The sequence below is a fragment of the Kwoniella dendrophila genome, chromosome 5 (assembly GCF_036810415.1).
Source record: "Kwoniella dendrophila CBS 6074 chromosome 5, complete sequence".
NCBI classification, from domain to species: domain Eukaryota; kingdom Fungi; phylum Basidiomycota; class Tremellomycetes; order Tremellales; family Cryptococcaceae; genus Kwoniella; species Kwoniella dendrophila.
Genome location: NC_089480.1, coordinates 914,099 through 935,403, shown reverse-complemented (window position 1 = coordinate 935,403; position 21,305 = coordinate 914,099). Strand labels below are relative to the sequence as shown.

The following is a 21,305-nucleotide window of genomic DNA, read 5'->3' as shown; positions in this document are numbered from 1 at the left end:
TGGTTTCACATACATGCTGAGTATAATGTTGAATACAATGCTACAAAACTGATACAACCAAGTAATACCTAGAATCAAATTACCCAAATCTATTGAACACTGTAGATAACCATAACTAGTCATCGATGATCTCAACAACTTCAGGTTGTTCCACATTCGCCTTTCCACCTCTACCGCCTCTACCACCACCTCTACCTCTACCTGTATTACTACCTCTTGTCGTACCACCTCTACTACCTTTACCTCTAGTTGACGTCGTGGTAGTACTAGTAGTATTACTTTCAGTTGACACTTCAGATACGTTTGAGTTCGTTGTATTTGCTCTCTTTCTAGTGGTTTTAGGTTTCGTAGAGGCAATACTGGCACTTCTACTCAATCTCCTCTTCTTCGAACCATCTCCATTTTCACTATTTACACTTTCTAAAGTATTTTTTCTTCTTTTACCTGTACCTTTACCTTTTGGATCTTCTTCATCCAAATCAATCATCATTTCACCCCATTCAATTCCATCAGATTTTTCACCTTTTAATTTTAATTCAGCTTCTCGGAATGACTTTATAACCGACATCAGTCTCTTTGATACATTTGCTGTAGTTCTTCTTCTAGGTGCATAATTTCCTGTAACTACTTGAACATCAAAAAATGGTAATAATGTTGATTGTTTATTCAATGCTCCCATCTATCAAAATACCAATATTTGATTATCAGTTATACAACAACATGGGACAATTAGCTGAAGATAAGAACTTACTTTACCTCTTCTAGCTATACGCTGAACGATCGGTGTCAACTCATCGTCAACTTTCGATATTGACCACGATAATTCCTCGTGCAAGAAACTGTAAGAGATATAAGTGAGTTATTGAATGACTCTAAAACTGGTGAACGACATAACTCACGTTCTTAGAGCTGATAACTTCGGGAAACCCCAATGAAAAGGTTCTTCAGATTCATCTGTAGTAGGGTATTTATACGCTTCTCTCTGTTAATCGAGTCGGATTATTAGCATATAACACTTCTCAATTGATAATGACACTTACGACTAGTGGATTTGGCCAATCTCCTGTTAGATAAATCGAATCTTTATATCTTTTTTTGAACGACACTTTCCATTTTGTGTTGTTTTCTTCTGATTTTTCAATACCTCTTTGAACTTTTAACCACCAATCTTTGAAATTATCTATACCTTGTTCACCTGGAAAATTAGCTAACAATTCTAATGCTACAACAGGTCCAACACCAGGTAGTCCTATAGTATAATCACTACCTAACAAATATGCTAATGAAATTAATCTTTCTCTAGTCAATAACAATTCGCGTTCGATATCAGTTGATAAGAAGCATTCAGCATATTTAGCATCATTAAATATATTTTTAAAACATTGTATTCCACCAAATAAGAAAACATCTGAATCATCTGTGATTATTCCATCAACTAACCCTAGTTCAGCTAATTTAGCACATTGTGCTTCTGCTTCCATAGGTGCTGTTATGTACGGTATACCAAAATGTCGGAGTAGAGTCTGAATATAAAATGATAGCAGGTAAGCATTGTTATTACCTCGCAAATATGGGCTACTCACCTGAATTTGAACAATCATACTTTGAGTGATTTCATCGGAGTCTCTCATAGCATTCCTATTTTCACTGTTCAGAATCCTGATCTCATCATCGATTTCAGTTCTGACTTCGTTCAAATCTCTACCTTTAATCTGTGCTAAGAAACGAGCATAATCGTCTTCTTCCGCTGCCATATCACCAGTAGTCAAATCTCCATCCTGATCTTCAACTTCTGATGGAATAGTCGTAGCGGAGTCGGTGGGTTGCAACGCAGGTCTAGGTAGCGGTGGAGGAGAAGCTGACCATTCCATAGATCTAGAATCGTCTATGTCGTCTTCCTCGGAACTGGTTGATTCAGCCCGTTCGAACAAAGGTTGGGCTTCACGTCTTGGGATTGGAGGTAGAGGTGTCGGAAAAGCTGATATAGCAGCATCTGTCAAAGGAATAGGCGAGAGTGAGCGCGAAGGTGAAGGTGAGGGTAAAGGTGACGCAACTACCGGGGTATCGAGAATGTTGTTAGGATGTGTAGGAGGTATTGGCTGGATTGGGGGTTTTGGCTTTTCCAAGCTTCGCGTAGGTACAGGAGGTACTTGTATTAGATCGTCCTCGGTATCAACAGACAAAGGTGAAGAAGCTGGTTGCGTGACTCTTCTCAGTGGAGATGGCTTGACAGTAGCGGAAGGTAATCGCTGAATCGGAATTGGACGCAAGCTGGACAGACTTGATTGAACGGGGACACTTGGTTCACTCAATTTTGATGATACCTCCGGGACCGATATAGGGGTTTTTGGGGGAGGGGAAAGTATAGATTGACTGTCGGATGAAGAAGGCGGTTGTGGAAATAAGCCTGGTATGATTTTGAATTCATCTGTCGTAGCGGAAGCAGATCCAGCAGGTTGGGAGGGAATATATCGTTCATTAGGTATCGGTTTACCCTGGGGAACAGAGGCAAGCTCCACTTTATGATCATGTCGAGAAGAATTAACAGTGGTAAAAAGCGGGGCATCTTCCTCTTCTTCATCACCATCTATCTCGATGACTTCTGCTGGAACCGGTCTATGACTCGACACTCCAGCTGGTTTGGCCTTAGCAGCATTTTGACGAGCAGTGATGATCGGCATATCATCTTGCTGTCCGATATGAATGGGTTCCGGTGTCTGATCGAGATCTGTGAAAGATTGAGTCCTTGACGGCGCATAATCAGTAGTGACTTCCTCAAATTCATCCTCCTCATCTGTATCTTGAGTCTCGAGGGAAGCTTTGTTTGATTGTTCCAGTACAGGTGTTGTTGCTCCACTGGGAGTTATGTCTACTTCTTCCATATCATCATCTTCGTCATCCTCTTCTTCAGGGGCATTCCATTCAGCTTCTTCGGTAACACTCCTTTCTCTCCTTTCCTTTTCGACTCTACTCAAAGCTAAAGCTTTTGCTAAATCTACATCGACCTCTTCTTCATCAGATCCTAGCTCTTCCTGCTGCAATGCTAGAGCTAAAGCTTCATCATTGGCTGTAGGTACAACTTCATCATTGTCATCTTCCTCTACAGCATCGAACAGAGGTTTAGATCCAGCTTGTCTACTTGCGCCAAATGGTTTTACAGCTATATCCAACGATTTTCGAGCAGGTCGAGCCGGAGCATATCTTCGCGCTATCGCTTCTAGTATTTCTCGCCGGCGATGTTCACGCAAATCAGAATCTACTACAGCTGGTTTAGGACTAAGCACCAGAAAAACACAAGAGAACGAAAGTTAGCGGGTTGTATCGCAAAAAAATGATCCCCAATGAGGAGAACTTACCTTTGCATCTCCTGTATATCCGAATCATCACTTTCACTTTCACTGTCACTCTCTGAACTTTGTTCATTTGGTTCAGGTTTAATTTCAATTGGATTCTGCTTTGAGCCTTCTCTTATCCCTAGAGCCCAACCACCACCTTCACTTTCACCTCTTTTGACCAGTACATATTCTCTATTTCTTTCTGCAGCAATTCTGACTGGTATAGTTAAATGCGATTTACTTACCATATCAGTGACCGTTAATAATTGTTGAGTTAATGCATTTCTTTGTGATAAATGTTTAATTTGTGCTTTTGAAAAATCTAATGCTGATGGTGCAGCTTTTAACATATCAGTCAATCTACGATGTGATTGTTGTCTTGATTTTGATCTTAAATCACCAATAATCTCATATTGAACTTCAGTTGGTAATGCTCTGAATTCTGCTGATTCGATATCAATATCGTCAGGGGAAACTTCATCTATGAATTGTTTCAATTCCTCTTCTGTAGCCAATCTTGCATCAGGTCTGTCGGTAGTTGATACAGATGGCATTGTAGTTTCAGGTAATTTATATGGATCATGCTTCTTAAAGTGTTTTCGTCGTTTTTCTGGATCTGTAGGTACTTCTCCAAAAGGTGTGGATTGACGAGCTACTGATGTTGTGGATGATGAAGCTCGTTCTATTGGTGTCGGACGAGTTGGTGGAGTTCTAGTTCTAGCGTTTCCCTCTAATTCATCTAAATACACAACATTCTCAGATATCTGCTCTCCCGCTTCATCAGGGTACCGACTGGCAGCAGCTGCTGTACGAGCGGCCTTTTGTTCTTCCATGCTGTTGTCGTTGTACTAGCCCATCAGCTATCCGAGGCGTGCAGAATGTCGTTGGTTGAACTCACGCTTGAGCAGCTTTGACAGCTTCCCTTCTCATTTGAGCCGCGAACAGTTTCTCGGCTACTTTAGCGTGATTAGCAGCTGCTCCAGCCTTCTTTTTCTTTCTTTCAGCCTAGAGAAGGGAGAGCATAAGCTACATCTATGGTCGGATACTGATGGATCGGCTTACAATTGTAGCTCTTTTCAAAGCTGGTGCCCCTCCATCAAATACAAATACAGGTTTGATACCATGAAACAGTAGCTTATTTATCCGCCGCAGAAAACCTGTATATCTTTATCAGCTATACAGCTCAAAAAGCAAGCTCTGAGGAGACTGACCTAATACATGTGCATTTACCAATACCCTACCATCTTTATCTCTCATAGTCGCTTGAAACTAATTTGTATCAGCTTGGTACCATTGGAGAATTTGACAAAATCTCACTTGATAAAGCCAAATTGAACTATCGATCGCTAGTCTTTTACCTTCCATACTTTCTATTCTAAAGAAAGGGTGAATCTCAGCTACCGGGTTGTTCATCACACACAGACCACAGCTGAAGCTACACTCACTGGACAGGCCTAGAGACCGGATTCAGCAGAGACCAGAGACCTTTAACACCCATCTTGAATGGTCTTTCCTGGTCTTATCTTATAACTATATCATCAGTTCAATGATCGCAACAGACCAAATGTTTCTTTAACTGAGTTCCGCTCTTGAACTGTTTGAATTTCTTGTAAAGCCGTTTTCTTATTATACAATACAAGGTATAAAAGATGAAAGATAAACTTATATATATCTTTCGATATGTAACCTCTCTTTAACTCTATCTCTACTTTTACTGACGTAACTAACTAGCTAGTAGCTAGCTATACAGTTGACTGTATAAACAGTCAGTCACGTGACAATCGGCCCAAACGGAAACGCGTCGGTGATGACCGCCTCAAGCCAGTACTAGGCGGAGACGCGATTTATTGACAACATTTCAATATTTACTCGCTTGACCTTTTCAAGTATGACACAACGAAATCTATCTTTCACAGATCCTTTTTTCCCAACTATCAGCTTTCTAATAGTCTACAGGATAATCTATAAACTCACTAATATTAGAAGATGGAATCAAGACCCTCTCAGCCGAACTTACCACCATCTTTACAGATACTATATCAAAAACAACAGGAATATGCAGGATTACAAGCTTTACGTGAAGCTTCAGCGGAATTAGTACAAAGAGTAGAAAAGTTAGCTGAACAAAGTAATATTATGGCTGATGGAGGTGAAGGTGAGTGTGGGGGGTCTTTGATCGTATTTCAATCATTTGAATATCATAATAATCTGTATAAGGTAGAAGAAAGCTAGTAGCTGATTGACATCACAAACATCGTACAGCTGTTGGAGGTGTATTAAGAAATTGGCCTCATGTATTCTCAATTTTAAATTTATTTGGTGAGTCGATCATTCAAGAGGATATGCTTTCTTCCTCGTGTATAAGATTAGTATATTCTGATGTAAAAGCTGCACATGCATATCTGATAGCTCAACAACAAGCAGAAGCATTGTCTAATCAATCTAGACAAGAAGATGAACAAGAAGAACAGGAACCGTTACCTGTTTTAGTTAGATTACCATATGGTGGTGAAACAAGTAATAAAGATGGTCATGAAGGCAATACTGCGAAGTAGAAGTACATGTACAATGATTTCAATATCAAATCTTGCGATTCTTAGTGTAATGGAATAGATTAATTGTATGGTTTGTATGATATAACAACTTGTATGTATAATCATCATCTAGTCTTCTATTTTTTTTCCTACTCTTCGATCAAATAAGAGATCATGATGTGCACGGAAGGATCAGGATCAGGATCAATGACTGCTATCCTTTATCTCACTGAAACCTACTGAAACCCGTTAGAGTAAGTGACATGCTTTGAGGAATGAAACCCTATATGAAGGACCATCCTTTCATATCTTACCGATTACTCTACTGGCATATCACAATTGTGTGACTAGCTCAAGTTTGAAATATTCATTTCTACGTCTATAAGTATGCATTATCGTTTTGATTGACAGCTCGACTTGTCTCTACAAGCTGGAATCGAGAAAAATAAAAGTCAAAAGTGAGGACAAAATAAAACGAAACAAAAACAGTAACAAAAACAAAAACAAAAAAAAAACAAGCTATTGAATACACTTAAAAACAGAACCAAAACAGTACCATCACCTCTTCATAGATCAAATTAACGACCTTATTGATCTCATAACTGTCTCACTACTTAGCATAGTACGAACTAATTTTCTACGAGTACATTCTTCTCTTTCTAAACAACAATAAAATATAGTACTACATACGGTCCTCATACATAATCATTGAAAAAGAACGATGTCAATTCCACTCTTCTCCAGCTTACTTCTCTTACTAATTCATCAATCGATATTAATCTCAGCTCATCCACTAATTATGAATAGAGGTGAAGTAGAAAATCCTACCGAGGAATACAGTGATGCATCATGTTATCAGAACGTAGTTGATAAAACATCTGAAGCGTTTTGTTCAGAAGCGACAACCGAATGTAAATCTGTAGTTAGTAAGTTATAATTTCATTTTTTCAATTTTTTAACTTATTGATTTATTAGTTACCAATTCAATTGAATAGTAAAAAAATATAAATGGATGACTCCGAGTTTTTTTTATTTTTTTGGTTTTTAGCTATATGTAGTGTCATAGGACTATTGTTAGTTGCACTGATATTATGGAAACTGTGGAAGAGAAAACAAAATAAAAAGAAACAACAAGAAGATTTAGAAAAAAGAAAATTAGAGATGAAAAAACAAGAAGCAGATTCAGAAGAAAATGTAATTAAAGGTTATCAACAAAAAATGCGTAATAACTTTTTCTCACATATGTTTGGCGGTAGTGGTAATAAGGAGGGTAAATAGTACTTGTATTCAACTGCACTCCATGTAGAAAAGAGTATACATGAATAATACTGTATATTGTATTTCGTTAAAAGTAAACATTCATACATTATTACGTATCTATCTATGTTTCGTTTGAAAGTAGTGCTCAAATTATGCAACTATTCTTGATGAACAAAATCAATTGTGTGTATATGGCATCCCTGTAACAAATGGGCAAAGGAGAAAGAACAATTCGTATATTACATTCTATATAGTAATATGTATTTCGTTAAAGCGATCATTAATCACTGATCTTTACTAATTGTCATGACTAAGCTGTCGCTTTTTCACCTTCTAAAGATGTTGTAGAAGGTTTCTCCCCAGCTACAGCATCGGGTTTGGGACTACTAGCTTTACCACCGAACCATCCTCCTCCGCTTGCTTTCTTATCTTTACCTTTCTCCTTTTTCTTTCCAGCATTCATTACCAGTCTGTAAATGAAATTCAGAATTTAGCTTGAATCATCCATACACATCATACCTGAAAATCAAAAGAAGATATTCGGCTTACCTCTCCAGCTCCCTTCGCTCATCATCTGATTCATCAGCTTTCACGTCTCTGAATATACCTCCAATGGTCAAAATAGCTTTAGCTCGTTTCAAAGCAACATCTTTGTGTAATCCTGGTTCGTATAATACTTGATCGACTACAGCGCTCAAGACCTGTAAAGTCGGATATCAGCTGAGTAACATTACAGACTCTTGCAGCAATCGGCAGCTTACATTGATAACCTCCCATCTTGTAGCTTTCCAAGTTGTCAGCAACATTTTACTAGACAAATCTTGAGCCAAAGCTTCAAGTTCTTCGGGTGTGGCATCTCCCTTGGCTTCAAGCCTTTCCATCTCTTGCATAGCACTTTGCACGCCCATACTATCCAGTTTATCCTATTATTAGCATGGACTTTGACGTACAGCCTTATACAAAATCTGACTCACGCTGACCCAAGTAAACCCCAACCTTCTTTGACCATACCACCTTTTTCTTTCAATCTACCCAAGAAACCACCACCAAAGAACTTCTTAGCTTTTAGGAAGTTTCCAGCTTTGGTTATATAAACTTGTGATATAGTGTGAAGCATCTGCAAGATCATGCAATTAGCTTACATCACTAAGCAGGAATAACGTTTGAGACGCTGAGTGACGTCCCTGTAAACATACCTCCACACCGAATGATTCCAATTTCAAATCCTCCGCTTCTATCATTATTCTACTTTCGAAGACTTTGGTTTCGGGATCATCTTTATCTCCAGGGCGCTTAGCATCTACAAAAGGTCTGATACGTTGAGTGAGTTTCTTGACGAGAGCTTCGACTCTACAATATACAAGCTTGTTAGCTGCTGGATTATTATGGGTATCTGACAACTTACCTAGCTTTCTTTTCCTCCTCTTGCTTCTTCTCTAATGCTTCTAATTGAGCTTTTTGTTCGGGTGTTAACTTTGGTTTACCTTTTTTATCCTTGCCTGCTCCTGCACCATTTGTCGATAGTGATCCGGATGCTGATCCTGAGGCAGATCCTGAAGCTGAAAAAGATGAATGATGGGCCAAAGAGGTATTTTGCTCTTCTGTAGCTGCTGCAGCTGCTGCAGTTGGATTGATAGTTGTTCCTTCTGATGCTGAAGTTGTTGTTGCTCCGGCTGATGCAGCTGCTGCTAATTCTGCGTCTCCAGGTACAGTTGGGTCATTTTCTCCTGCTTCTTTGGCTGCTTCCATCTCAGCTCTTTCTTCAGGTGTCATTACAACGTCCATTGTTGTTGTGAAGTCTGTATATAAACTTATAAGCTGTCTATATGTGTGGTTACATCATCAAAGCTTACCTTTGACGAGAGCAATCTCTCCAATCTAATATACAATGTTTGATTTATTAATCATCAATCTGTCAGAAATGAACATACGCTACTTACATAGTCAAAGAAAGCCTCTAAAGAGATAGGTCAGCTAAGTCTGTCGGTACAAGTAGATTAGATTTCAAGATCACTCACCCCCTCCAAAGATCTTTCCAAAGATCTCTGTTGGATCCATATTCTCGGCTTCAGGTCTATTCATACCATCTTTACCAACTTTGTCGTAGTACGCTCGGGTGTCAGCATCGGATAAGATTTGATAGGCTTCACTGTGAGCACATGAGGAGATACAATCTTAGCTACTGTCGGAAAGACCCCAGAAGAGTGAGATATAAAGAGGTAGAATAGAACGCAGAGGAAAGGTGATGAAGACGGGATTGGAGGAAGGCGGGGGTTCCAATCGATAAGATAACCATGCGGACAAAGCCTACTCACCCTATCTCCTTGAACTTCACTTCTGCTTCGGGAGACTGGTTTTTGTCAGGATGCCACTATGTTTTGCCTAGTATCAGCGGTCTTGTAGCACTGGGATGGATATAAGAAGTCTCTCACTTTGATCGCGAGCTTCCTGTAAGCTTTCTTCAACCTGTGGAGAAGGAAATCAGCTTGTGGCCTGTGCTGTGTGGACCCCTTCCTCCTTGGACAAACTCACTCTATATCAGTTGCTTCTGGAGTTACTCCAAGAAGATCATACAATTGTGTGTCTTTCACCTTTTTAGTCGCCATCTTGATGAGGATATGATCAAGGTAATACAATAAATCAAGTTAAAAGAAACAAAAGTCAATGTAATGTCTTTATCGACGACGTTCAGCTTAAGCTTTCATTCCACAGCTTTTTCAACATTTGTGTGGCAAAGTCAATGATAAAATGATAATTATGTAATACCACGTGTCTGACTAAAGGTAGTTCTCACCTTTGTTCCTGGCCTGATGATTGATTACGTGCAAACCAAAATGAAACTGCGGAAATATCATCAACATATATAAGTTATAATAATCTCACAACTGCGACTTTTCGGTCTCTAAAAGAAGCTATTGAAGCTCAGAAGAGAACCATTGTTGATATCATCTCCATCTGCGAGTTTGACAGCTAGTATTTACACTAAAAAATCATTAGCGTGAATCACTTCTATTATCAATTGTTACACCTACTCGAAATCGAGCAATCTACATACGGTATACTTGCGCTTGGAAATCAACTCTTCACTCTACATCAGCAACACAACATATCTTGTGGACGAAAAAACTTATAATAGAATGTTTCCATAAGCAGTCAGAAATTCTCAACATCTTGGTTGTTTCAGCATTTGTGGGGCATAGGTATCATGGAGGACCCAACACCTCGCGCTGGACCTTCTAGACCAAGAAGACCTGTGGACAATAATGATATTGCAAATAAGATCTTCGCCTTGCAGAGGAAAAATGCAAGTGCTGTAGGAAACGATGGTATCAGCGGTTCTAGGTGAGTTGTGTCTCGTATATATGAATTCTGTTGAGCAAACTTCACTAATACCATGTCATAGGTCATCTAGACGTGCTGAGTCGACTGAAAGGGAAAGACACCGAAATGTTCCTCCTCAAATAGGTGTTTTACCACCTTCTGGACCGAGTCGGTTGTATCCTAATCCACCTTCCTCGTGAGCTAAAGTCCATCTCATAATACCATACTTCAATTGACCCATTCGTCTTACGCACTAGACCGTCTCGATCATCTAATCCTCCTCGACATCCTGCATCTCCACGTAAACCACATCCATCGTTAAGACCATCCCCTGATATAGATGAATATTCTCGTGGACCTGGACCAAGTTCATCAAATAGAGCATTATTTGACCCTTCTAGATCTGCTTCAAGTCAACAGCAAGTATTGCCACCTATACCTAGAGTAGATCGATCACCTAGACCAATATATGAGGATGAGATACCTAGGAGAAGGTTGGACTCAAGGAGGAATGGTGCTGCTGATAGTCAAAGCTATGGACAAGGTCAACCATCATCATCATCATCATCTAAAAAACTATTCGATCCTTCAATTCATGATCCCCTACATTTTTCTTCACATCCACATCAAAATCTACGTTCAACATCAAATACACCAGAATCCTCAGAAATGGGATCTTCTTCGAATAGATTATTACTTAGAAGACCACATACAACTAGAACACCGGAAGAAGAAGCTGATAAAGAAAGAGAAAGAAGAAAAAGGAGAGAAGGTAGTGAAAGAGGTTCTACGAGTACAAGTATGATGAAGAAGAAAGATAGTGATACTAGATCAAAAGGTTCGAGAAGTAGTGAAGGTAGTGAAAGTTTCAAAGATAGAGAGAGGGGGAAAAACAGCAGGTAAGTTATGAAGACTCAGAATAACGAAACTTTTTGAAGTAGCTGATTTTCAACTGTATGTATGTGTATAGTGATACTGGTGTGAAACCAATATTAAAGAAAATTCATGATGAAATAAAAGAGTTGGAATCTGAATTGATTGAAATTCATCGAAAAATGTCTAATGATCCGGAAGCAGGAATAATGGCCTTATTTGATGGTATAGATGGTATGAATGGATTAGATATGTATTCTAGGAGTAGAAAAAATCTGGTAGAAGATCAGGAAGCTGCTGCTTGGATTGATCTGATATCAAAACACAAACAGTGAGCAGTCTTTTTAGTTTGAACCCCCATACGTTCATGGGGGAAATACTGATACCATCTGTCCCCTTTAATCAGTTTGGCCGAATTGCATGATCACTTCCTTATCACGCTGTATGACCCACTTGTCCCACCATCATACCATCAATTATCAGTAAAATACAATATACCTTCAAGATTATGGCAAACTGCATTTCATTTGATACTTGAAAGATTACGATTAGCTTGGATGTCTGGACATCCTACAGCATTGGATTTATTGACTGATGTCGTGTACGATGCATATAGATTTTACTCTGAATTATTAGAGAATCAAGGTTTATCAAATTTTCGTACAGCTTGGATTGAAGCTTTAGGTGATTTAGCTAGATATAGAATGACAATTGCTTCACATGTTCAAGAAGGTCCTTCTACTTCTAGTAACGATAATGGTAGTAAGAAGAAATTAGGTAGAATTGATATGCCAGAAGAAGAAGAAATAGAGGAACAACAACCAATACCATCAGGTGCAAGTATAGGTGCGGAAGTAGCACAAAATTGGGATGTTGAAGATAAAGAAACTTGGAGAACTACTGCAAGAGATTGGTATAATTTAGGTATAAATGAAAAACCAGGTGAAGGTAGATTACATCACCATCTAGCTTTGTTATGCAGAGATGTCAAAGGTCAAGAAGGTAGAGCTTTACATCATTTCGTAAAGAGGTAAGTCACTTGACCCATTCTAAAGTTCACCTTGAATATATCCAGGCTTTTTAGCTGATATTGTAACAGTTTGACGGTTACACATGAGTATCCTACTTCACGTGAATCGATCTTACCACTTTTCGACTCTGCTTTACAGAATCAGCGGTCTTTGCCTGAAGCCACTGCCATGGATCTTTTCCTACGATTGCACGGTATGCTTTTCACACGAATATCCCTTGACGATTTCGAAGCTGTAATGTCAAGATTTATGGAACGTTTAGAGGAAGATGCTCGATTGGACGGTGTATCAAAAAAAGTCAGCATCGGACAAAAGGACTGGATGATTATGGCTTCAGTCTGTCTTGGAAGTGTAATGCAATATGGATCAAATAGTGGAATAGTTAGAAAAGCATTATCGCAAGAAGGTGCAGAAAGGAGAAGAGCTCAAGCTCTAGCAGATAACGAGGATGGCGAAGGGGAAGATGGTGAACCTTCTCAAGCTAATGAAGGTCTTACTGTTGATGGTAATTTACCACAAAGAACAGTTTCCCCTGTACCTATGAATGGTAATGGTGATATGGAAGACCCTCAACCTATAACATTCACATACGCCTTAAAACTTGCTTTTTCAATATTCGAATTTGTTTTAGCTCATCCGAATCGTATACAAGGATTCCATCAAGTACTTAATCCATATATAACAATGTTTGTAACTTTTATAGCTACATTATTTCGTCAACCTCATATAGCAACGCCATTATTACTTTCTGTACCATGGGAAAGATTAATTCAATTTGTAAATTCAGCTAACTTGGAGATTGTAGAAGAAAAAAGATTAGCATATGGTATACCATTACCTGAAGATTGGTTATTAAGAGGAAATGAATGGGTTGGAAGAAGAGTTTATGAAAGAGGATTTTGGAAAACTAAATCTAATTCAAGTGGTGGAGGTGGTAGATCATCAGGTGGTAGTATGATTGTACAGCCACGTCCAACTAATGGAGGTAATTTAGATAAATTCAATTCTGAAATGGACGTTTTATTAAACAACTTTGAACCTCCCATACTACATGATTTGTCTGAAGGTATAATTGAAGATCACGATGATGATGATGAAGATGATGAGAACGCTGAAGATAATTTAGATGGACCAAAGTCAATCAATCAAAGACGTTGGAAACGGATTATATGGTCAATAGGTATTTTATTGAAATATGTTGATGGTCTGAATATTGATGGTAATAACGAAAAATTGATAATTGAAGGTACATTAAAGAGAAAATTAGATGAATTACAAATTGAAAAAGATAAACAACGAGAAGAAGAAAGAAGATTAGAAAAGAGAAGATTGGATAGAGAAAGACAAGAGAAATTAGAGTTTGAATTGAAAGAAATGGATGTCGAAGAAGAAGAAGAAGAAGAGGAAAGTGATGATGATGACAAGGACGATGATCAGGAATTGGCTGCTTTGAGAGTAAGCTCACTCATCATTTGTTTTCCGATTAAAATGATTTATACTAACTTATTGATATTTCACAGCAACGACGAAGAGAACTTCAAGGTCTCTTATCTGGTCCTTCTGCTCCAAGCACCAAATCTACTACATCAAGATCAAAGAACCTGAAGCGATCAAATATACATATGGTACCTGGTTATACGATGTTATTATTCGATACCAACGTTCTAGTTGATTCATTGAATCTATTCAGTAAGATAGTTGAAAGTGGGCAATGGACTGTAATTGTACCTTTACCAGGTGAGTTTTGTTTGTTGTTGTTTTTTTTTTGTCATCCAATCGAATTTAATGAAATAAGAAGATGAATGCTAATTATCAATTGTAATTCTAAAATAGTCGTTACTGAATTAGATGGATTATCTAAAGAACCTGGACCATTAGGTAATAATTCAAAATTATCAATTACATATTTAGAAAAAAGAATTAAAACAAATTCATTAACATTAAAAATTCAAACTACAAAAGGAAATTATTTAAATGATTTATTAATTCGAACTACGACAAATGAATCTGATACAGAAAATGAAAGAACAATGGATGATAAAATTATAAATATCGCTTCTTTCGCTTTAAATAATTTTATTGATAGATCTTCTTTATTGAAAATTTCTTCTTCTTCTACATCTCAAGATAAAGCTATAGGAGATAAGGTAGTTGTCATTTCAAATGATAGAAATTTAAGATTAATGGCTAGATCAAAAGGTTTAAAAGGTATAAATGAAAAAGAATTACAAAAGATCTTGAATTAGATATAATCTAACAAAAGATCCACAATACTCAACATCTTTTGTACAGACAAATCTTATTAACACTGTATAATATCTGTATCCATATATTTGTATAAAAAGGATTTTTCATGTAGTATAATATGCATTCTTCTCTTCATTTCAAGTACATAAATCTATATGGCCACTTTGCCACTTTGTTCGCCAAGAAGCGAAAAATCATAAGACATGATGGTGGCTGTGCGGTGTGTGGTGTGAAATAGGAACAAAACGCTCGGATCATCTATTAGGGTTTTATATAGTATTTGAATGTATCTCAAGTGTCTCAGATCATCCTTTAGCTCATCCCATCACAATATAGTAATTCTATTATCCTGCTTCATGATAACGGTCCATGCATACAATATTACAATATTATACAATCATTATCAAATTTGTTTTGTTGACTCTACTACATTCACTCCTACCATCCTTTTTTTCTTTTTCGAACCTCATCGTTTGACATTATTTATCATCTAATAAACCTCGAAATCTCAACCTGGACATTAAACTTACAATTTTATAAGCCTACCCTTATTGACAACTTACTCATTTGATTTATTGAACATGAAATTTTCAATCTGTCTCTCAACTATATTAGTCACTTTAGGTATTTCAGTCAACGCTCAGTTGACAGTAACTGAACCTAGAACTGATCATTGGTGTAAGTTGAGATCTGCTTTACACTCATTGCAGATATTCTTCGTTCATACCTGAATATTGCTGATATAATATATTTTATATATCGACTATCTGTATATAGGGGTGGCACAAAGTCTCAATACTTTAGCGTGGGATGGATCTACACCAGATCAATTTTCAGTCTTTTTAAGTAATTCTGATACTAATGTACTTGTAAGTTTTTATCTATCATTCAACCCTTTTTGGGTAAATTGTGAAATAACGGGGAAGTAGATCTACATTGTGGTATGGAATCAAGCTATGATATACTGAATTAATCATTTCTTATAGACTTCACTCCTTGCTTTAACTTCCGTCACATACGCTTATGACAGATCTAAAACCATTAACCCGTGAGTTGTACCGAAAACCCAATATATCATAAAAGTAGCTAATTTCAGTGATGATGATGTTAAGAGGAGGAATAACACCTTCAGGAGGATATACAATCTTACTTACCAACCCACTTAACTCTTCAGGTAAATTATCATGATCCTCAGCTTTCCATCTAGGCCTTCTCACAATTGCTAGGTAACTTAGTTTGAACGACAGAGCTAATTCAATGTATCATTTCGTAGACGTTTACGCTAAATCAGAAACTTTCGAGATTAAGGCTGTTGGATCAAACTATCCAGCACAAGTTTCTGCTCCAGCTTCAGCTGCTTCAGGATCTGCTTCTGCTTCAGGTTCAGCTACTTCAACATCTTCTTCTTCTGGATCCGCTTCTCCTTCCGAAAAAAGTTCAGGTTCATCTAAATTGAATGTGTCTGCAGGTTTAGTCGGTATGTTGGCAGCACTCGGAGGGTTCTCAGCTTTGTTATAAGCGATCTCAGCAGAAGCGTATGAGATAGGATAAATTGACGAAGGAGGATGAGGACGGAGGACAGATGGAAAGAGGAAAGGTTGGGCTTGGGCTTTCCTCTGCGTGGACTTGATTTCTTTCATAATTAGATATATATATTTAATGATCCTTCTATTTGTGGTATAATTGTTTCTTTTTCGATGAGTTCATGATGTTCCTTATCTCAGCAAGCTATAAACCTAGCGCCTATCGATTCCCAAAACATATGATATTCCATGGGATATCTGGGTGAGATGAACGGTTCATAACTGGTAAAATTATGTATAGCTCTCTCTACCTTCAGCATTGATCCAGCTGAGCTCCCGGCTCTGTATTACGGCATTGACCACTCGCGCGATTTACCGTTGTTGTCAGATTGAGTTTAACCGGTTACATTCACCGATAAGACGTATATAGTAGTAGTATTAGTAGTCTGATAACCGCATCATCAGTTGCCAATCATTGTTCTTTATCTCGCTTCTTCTGCTCAAGAAATCAGGATATCGATAGGTTATTACAGACATATCCACTCTGACCAACATAGCTTGCCAACTCGCCTCTCACGAAAATCAGCAAATCACACTTTGATCACGATGAACGGTAGTTCGTCTTCATCTTCAACTTCCAACATGAGTTCACTTGTGAGTGTATCTGCAACTATATGCGATCTACATTTTTTCTCCGGAATCACTTGCAGTAACTCTATTCACTTCATCCTTGTGATACTTGCTTGTATATGTCTTAACGACCAAAGGTATCATTCGGTTTGATCAAATGACTGACTATATTGCTGATCTCCTTGATATCCATCTTTATTACAGCACGATGTGATTATGAATTACGTTGAAACTTCAGGATATGCCTCAACAGCACGTATACTATGCAAGACCAAGTCGAAACAGAATAACAATGCAGATACAGAGGAGACGAACACCAATACAAATGGAGATGGTAATGGCAATAGAGAAACAGACAACGATATGGAAGTTGATGATGATGATGGTACAGATGAGACAAAGAACTCTGAAGATGGTGGTATGAAATCAAATAAGGAAGGGATCATTTCAATTAAGAAAGCAGGTAAATTACCTATTGGCAAGAAAGCAATAGATTTTGATGAGGTTGATTTGGAAAACATCGAGAAGAGACGTAGTGAGTTATCATTGCTTTTCATCAATATCACCTCATCAACGATCAAACGAATGAAGGAATATATAAACAACCTTTTGTACCACTTCCACGCTCATTACGTACAGCTCCCCTAGAGCTGCTGGATGAAGATGCTGATTACTGACACAATGTATTATCTATTTAGCTATCCTTGACCATATACTGAATGGATCAATATCAAAATCAGTTGAATTACTAAATGAACATTTCCCAGCAGTCTTGAATGATTCATCAGAATCTTCTTCTTCTTCCTCATCTTCATCAATAACGAATGGAAATTCCTCAATACCATATTACAGATATAATACATCAACAAATACAACAACGAATCATTCAATTCCAGTATTATATAAATCAACTGAACCTTCACACGTTAAATTGAATTTACAAATACAACAATTTATTGAATATTTCAGACAATTAAACCCTTCCTCTTCTACTTCTACTTTCGATTCTAATTCTAATGGATTAGATTCATCTTCTTCACCCAGTTCATCAATCGGATCATTAAGCGGTTCAACGTCATCAATCACTACCAATGGAAACAATTCCAATAGTTCAAATGGTAACTTAATAAATGCATTAAGTGCAGCACAAGGTTTACATTCTGAAGCTAAAAAATTACCTGCAGAAATTAGAGCAATATATTTACAAGAAATTAAAGATGTTGGTGCTTTATTTGCATATACGAATCCTGAACAATCAATCTTGAAAGGTTTTTTAGATCAAAATAGAAGAATCAAGTTGAGTGAAATGATCAATTCTGCTATTTTAAGTGAGTTAATACGTCTAAATAATTGCACCTAAGATAAGATCACGTTTCTCATGCTTGATTCGCTCTACCTTGAATATGGGCTTGAATGTCTTTTTGTTGTCTTAATGTCAAGGGCGTATAGGGCTGACTAAACTTGCATATTTCCTCGTCACCTTTTAGAATCACAAAATAAATCAACTGAATCAGCATTAGAAACCTTTGCCAGAAGAACAACAGTTTTATATAAAATTATGAACAATCATGGAATTGATTCAAAACCAAGTCTCACTACCAATAAAACTACTAGCAATGGTAATAATGATGATGGTAAAGGTGGAGAACATTTAGCAGAAGTGAGTTCAAATTTTTCAATTGTAACTCCCTCTTTATATTACTTTCACAGTCTACATACAATGCAATTTGAACTTCTGGTTCCACTAATCTGTCTAGAGCATGCGTTGATATGATTTTTCCTCTTTCAGTATTGGAAACAGTCTAATGGGAGACCATTCAACCTACATGAATTCGTACACTCGAGTTGGTAAATTACCACAACAACAAGCGACTTTCAATTGGCTGGATAAGCCTTCTAGAAGTCCCACCTAACGCAAAACTGTGGCAAAACCAATGATACACGTCGAGATCGGCATACCAAATAGGCTCGAGCTCTTGATATTTACTGCTGGATCTGCAACCTCGTAGCCTGGAAATATATCGACCTTTCCCGAGCTATTCCCACTTTTTACCATAGATTCTTGTACGCTATATCAAAATCACCCTGTTGTTCTACATTGTACATAATCCCTTTCTCGGATCAATTACCTATGATTGTTCCATTCCATAAAGATACGCATATAGTGATTCAATGCATCATAATTGTACTAATTCAGGAACGATATCACAAGAAACATTAATACTAGGATGCATTTATGTAAAGATCAAGCCAGTTGATGTTTAGGGAAATACATGACCTATATACAATTGAAGCAGATACACATACACATACAAACGTTCTGATTGACTTCGAGTTCGCCACCTAACATGAGGCAAAGTGGAGTGTTGCGCTGAAGAAAGGTAAGGTAAAGATGATCTGCGAGGCATAAATGAGAACACCCAAACGCTTGAATAGCCTTTTACTGATTATTCAGCAGTTCAAGCTTTACACAGGTAATTCATCGCGTCATGTCTATCATGGTAATAAACAACGTTGCGATTTATTGAGTATTAAGTCCGACTTTCGCCTAATGGAATATGTATACCTTTGATATGCTATGTCGGCTTTCATGCTAATGATAACCCGAAGAGGTGAAAAGGTAGTGTCCACAAACACAAAGGAGGGGTTCAAAGATTGATTTACCATCATTTTATAGGGGGATGTCGATCCAACCCCAAAAACCTAATATGATCTATAGCCTTATTATCTTCGACGCTCTTCATCTTTGTCTTCCTTTTGAACATTTCACCTTCTTATTATTTCATTCCTTACCAGCAATGTTTGTTATTATTTCCGTTAATCATACACTCTCTACGAGTAACATATTATGACCGGTCAACCGGTACCATGGAAGATCAGAAGGTGAGTGTTATCTGTGTATGCTTCTTTCTTTGACTGTCCTACTATGATATCGGTAGTATTGTAGCTGATGGTGGATTTTCTATATAGTATAAACAATCTCAATTAAACTCTATCTTATAGTATTTCTCCTTTCAACTCTCGATGATAACAATATATACGTACTCACTCAACAACCTTTTTCGTACACTTCATTAACGATATCACAGGAGAAACCATAAATCAAGGACACATACCTACGAATATCCCTTCCAGACAACTAGTGATCGATACAACGACACCAGTCAAGAAAATATGTCATCATATTGGGAAAGAAACAATATCGTTATTAATGATTGTTATGAAGCACAAGGTAATTTAAGGAAAGCTTGGGGATGGGGTGATCAAAAAGCTTATCAGAGGCTGTAAGTTTGATTCCAGCTCAAAGATTTCTTAAATATTCTAGCGTATTGATACTAGAACGTGCTTCATTAGCAGAAGATTCGCAAGTTGGTTTGAAGATATTTGGTTAGAAATTGACGATCTTAAAGTGAGTTGAAATACTTCCCCTCTTTTCTGAGCTGTTTGCGTCTTCCTAACATGTGCATTATCATAATCAGATTTTGTCGGCTGATTTGATTTTATTTAAAGGAAGAGAATCAATTGAACGAAAGAGCCGAATGTGCTGCACTGCTAGGTCAGTTTCATCCACGAGCACTGAATTTCCTTCGTCCGAGTAATTAATAGCTGACCTGATACTGATGTTTCCTTTAATAATCGTGTAGCATGTGAAGAGCTTCTAACATATACAAATATACCTTGTGATGATTATCTAAAATATATCGTTCGTATACGAGTTTGCTTGAAACCGAATGAGACTTGGTATGATGTGAGTTTGAATTTTGGGTCAAAATCAACCCCATTATACGCCAAAACAATTGCTGATCGTCATTATCATCTATCACAAACAGTATCCATACGATGTGACAGGTCTTGACGTGAGTGAAACCGCGCTTGATATGATTAGAAAAGCTAAGGTATCTTGTCTACCGATTCTCCGCAGGAAACAAGTGAAGGATCTTCAGATGATGGTATGATGTTCCAGATGGACCCATAAGACCTACATAACCTCTCTAGAAGATCAAGCATAATAGGCAACTCATATTTTCAGCGATGATAATTGCGATGACTTGTAATAGTCATATTCTGTAAGATCTTTATTAGTTGTATAATTGTGTTGTATATGTATGTTACTATATGTATTTATCTATATTAAGTGCGATCAACCATGTTCCAACCATGTTCATGTTGTTTTTATTTCGAGGGATTCAATTTCCTAGATTTTCACATCGGATTATTAAGTTCTCAAAAATCTGGGGGGTTTTGGTTTTCTTGTGGTCCCCCGTTGCAAATGATGTTATCCAGGGGGGAAGAAGAGATAAAGATGACAAGCTTTAAGGTACAGGGAAAGATATACGTATATGTCCCGTTCCTGATTCACATAACCTCTCGTTGTTTGTAAAGAAGCTTACTTTATAGGCAATCATGTGAGCTGAAATAAGATATATCATGTCAGAGAATAAAAGCTTTTTGCCGTGAAATGATCAGAAGGGCGTCATAAGTCTTGGAATCAAACTAAGAAGAGAGCTAAGGAAGTCTAGAAGTTTTGGTCAAGCAAGGCAAGGGCGTAAG

At 37.6% G+C, this 21,305-nt stretch overlaps 8 protein-coding genes across 8 annotated transcripts; 6 read left to right on the top strand and 2 right to left on the bottom strand.

The window, feature by feature from the left end:
- Positions 1-115: 115 nt before the first annotated feature.
- On the bottom strand, positions 116-4,833 carry L201_004183 (uncharacterized protein; the record flags this gene model as incomplete). Its single annotated transcript, XM_066219928.1, has 11 exons — positions 116-679; positions 752-839; positions 900-982; positions 1,041-1,523; positions 1,584-3,276; positions 3,357-4,169; positions 4,234-4,340; positions 4,398-4,492; positions 4,547-4,604; positions 4,653-4,710; positions 4,781-4,833. The coding sequence occupies 11 exons, from the start codon at positions 4,831-4,833 to the stop codon at positions 116-118; spliced, it is 4,095 nt and encodes a 1,364-aa protein (XP_066076025.1).
- A 488-nt stretch (positions 4,834-5,321) lies between these two features.
- On the top strand, positions 5,322-5,890 carry L201_004182 (uncharacterized protein; the record flags this gene model as incomplete). Its single annotated transcript, XM_066219927.1, has 3 exons — positions 5,322-5,490; positions 5,598-5,654; positions 5,745-5,890. The coding sequence occupies 3 exons, from the start codon at positions 5,322-5,324 to the stop codon at positions 5,888-5,890; spliced, it is 372 nt and encodes a 123-aa protein (XP_066076024.1).
- A 778-nt stretch (positions 5,891-6,668) lies between these two features.
- L201_004181 (uncharacterized protein) lies at positions 6,669-7,147 on the top strand (the record flags this gene model as incomplete). The annotated part of the gene is made up of 2 exons (XM_066219926.1): positions 6,669-6,795; positions 6,918-7,147. 2 exons carry the CDS (start codon positions 6,669-6,671, stop codon positions 7,145-7,147), a joined length of 357 nt encoding a protein of 118 aa, XP_066076023.1.
- A 292-nt stretch (positions 7,148-7,439) lies between these two features.
- L201_004180 (uncharacterized protein) lies at positions 7,440-9,735 on the bottom strand (the record flags this gene model as incomplete). Its single annotated transcript, XM_066219925.1, has 12 exons — positions 7,440-7,599; positions 7,679-7,830; positions 7,891-8,038; positions 8,104-8,246; positions 8,326-8,479; positions 8,535-8,928; positions 8,983-9,007; positions 9,070-9,086; positions 9,148-9,278; positions 9,445-9,500; positions 9,562-9,595; positions 9,662-9,735. 12 exons carry the CDS (start codon positions 9,733-9,735, stop codon positions 7,440-7,442), a joined length of 1,488 nt encoding a protein of 495 aa, XP_066076022.1.
- Positions 9,736-10,334: 599 nt separating this feature from the next.
- Positions 10,335-14,600, top strand: L201_004179 (uncharacterized protein; the record flags this gene model as incomplete). The annotated part of the gene is made up of 8 exons (XM_066219924.1): positions 10,335-10,471; positions 10,533-10,646; positions 10,708-11,349; positions 11,421-11,654; positions 11,730-12,353; positions 12,423-13,809; positions 13,875-14,091; positions 14,188-14,600. 8 exons carry the CDS (start codon positions 10,335-10,337, stop codon positions 14,598-14,600), a joined length of 3,768 nt encoding a protein of 1,255 aa, XP_066076021.1.
- A 582-nt stretch (positions 14,601-15,182) lies between these two features.
- Positions 15,183-16,119, top strand: L201_004178 (uncharacterized protein; the record flags this gene model as incomplete). The annotated part of the gene is made up of 5 exons (XM_066219923.1): positions 15,183-15,279; positions 15,379-15,470; positions 15,588-15,649; positions 15,714-15,775; positions 15,875-16,119. 5 exons carry the CDS (start codon positions 15,183-15,185, stop codon positions 16,117-16,119), a joined length of 558 nt encoding a protein of 185 aa, XP_066076020.1.
- A 611-nt stretch (positions 16,120-16,730) lies between these two features.
- L201_004177 (uncharacterized protein) lies at positions 16,731-18,606 on the top strand (the record flags this gene model as incomplete). The annotated part of the gene is made up of 5 exons (XM_066219922.1): positions 16,731-16,778; positions 16,959-17,289; positions 17,453-18,082; positions 18,242-18,414; positions 18,544-18,606. The coding sequence occupies 5 exons, from the start codon at positions 16,731-16,733 to the stop codon at positions 18,604-18,606; spliced, it is 1,245 nt and encodes a 414-aa protein (XP_066076019.1).
- Positions 18,607-19,928: 1,322 nt separating this feature from the next.
- Positions 19,929-20,730, top strand: L201_004176 (uncharacterized protein; the record flags this gene model as incomplete). Its single annotated transcript, XM_066219921.1, has 6 exons — positions 19,929-20,038; positions 20,109-20,163; positions 20,265-20,310; positions 20,399-20,502; positions 20,585-20,611; positions 20,677-20,730. The coding sequence occupies 6 exons, from the start codon at positions 19,929-19,931 to the stop codon at positions 20,728-20,730; spliced, it is 396 nt and encodes a 131-aa protein (XP_066076018.1).
- Positions 20,731-21,305: the final 575 nt, after the last annotated feature.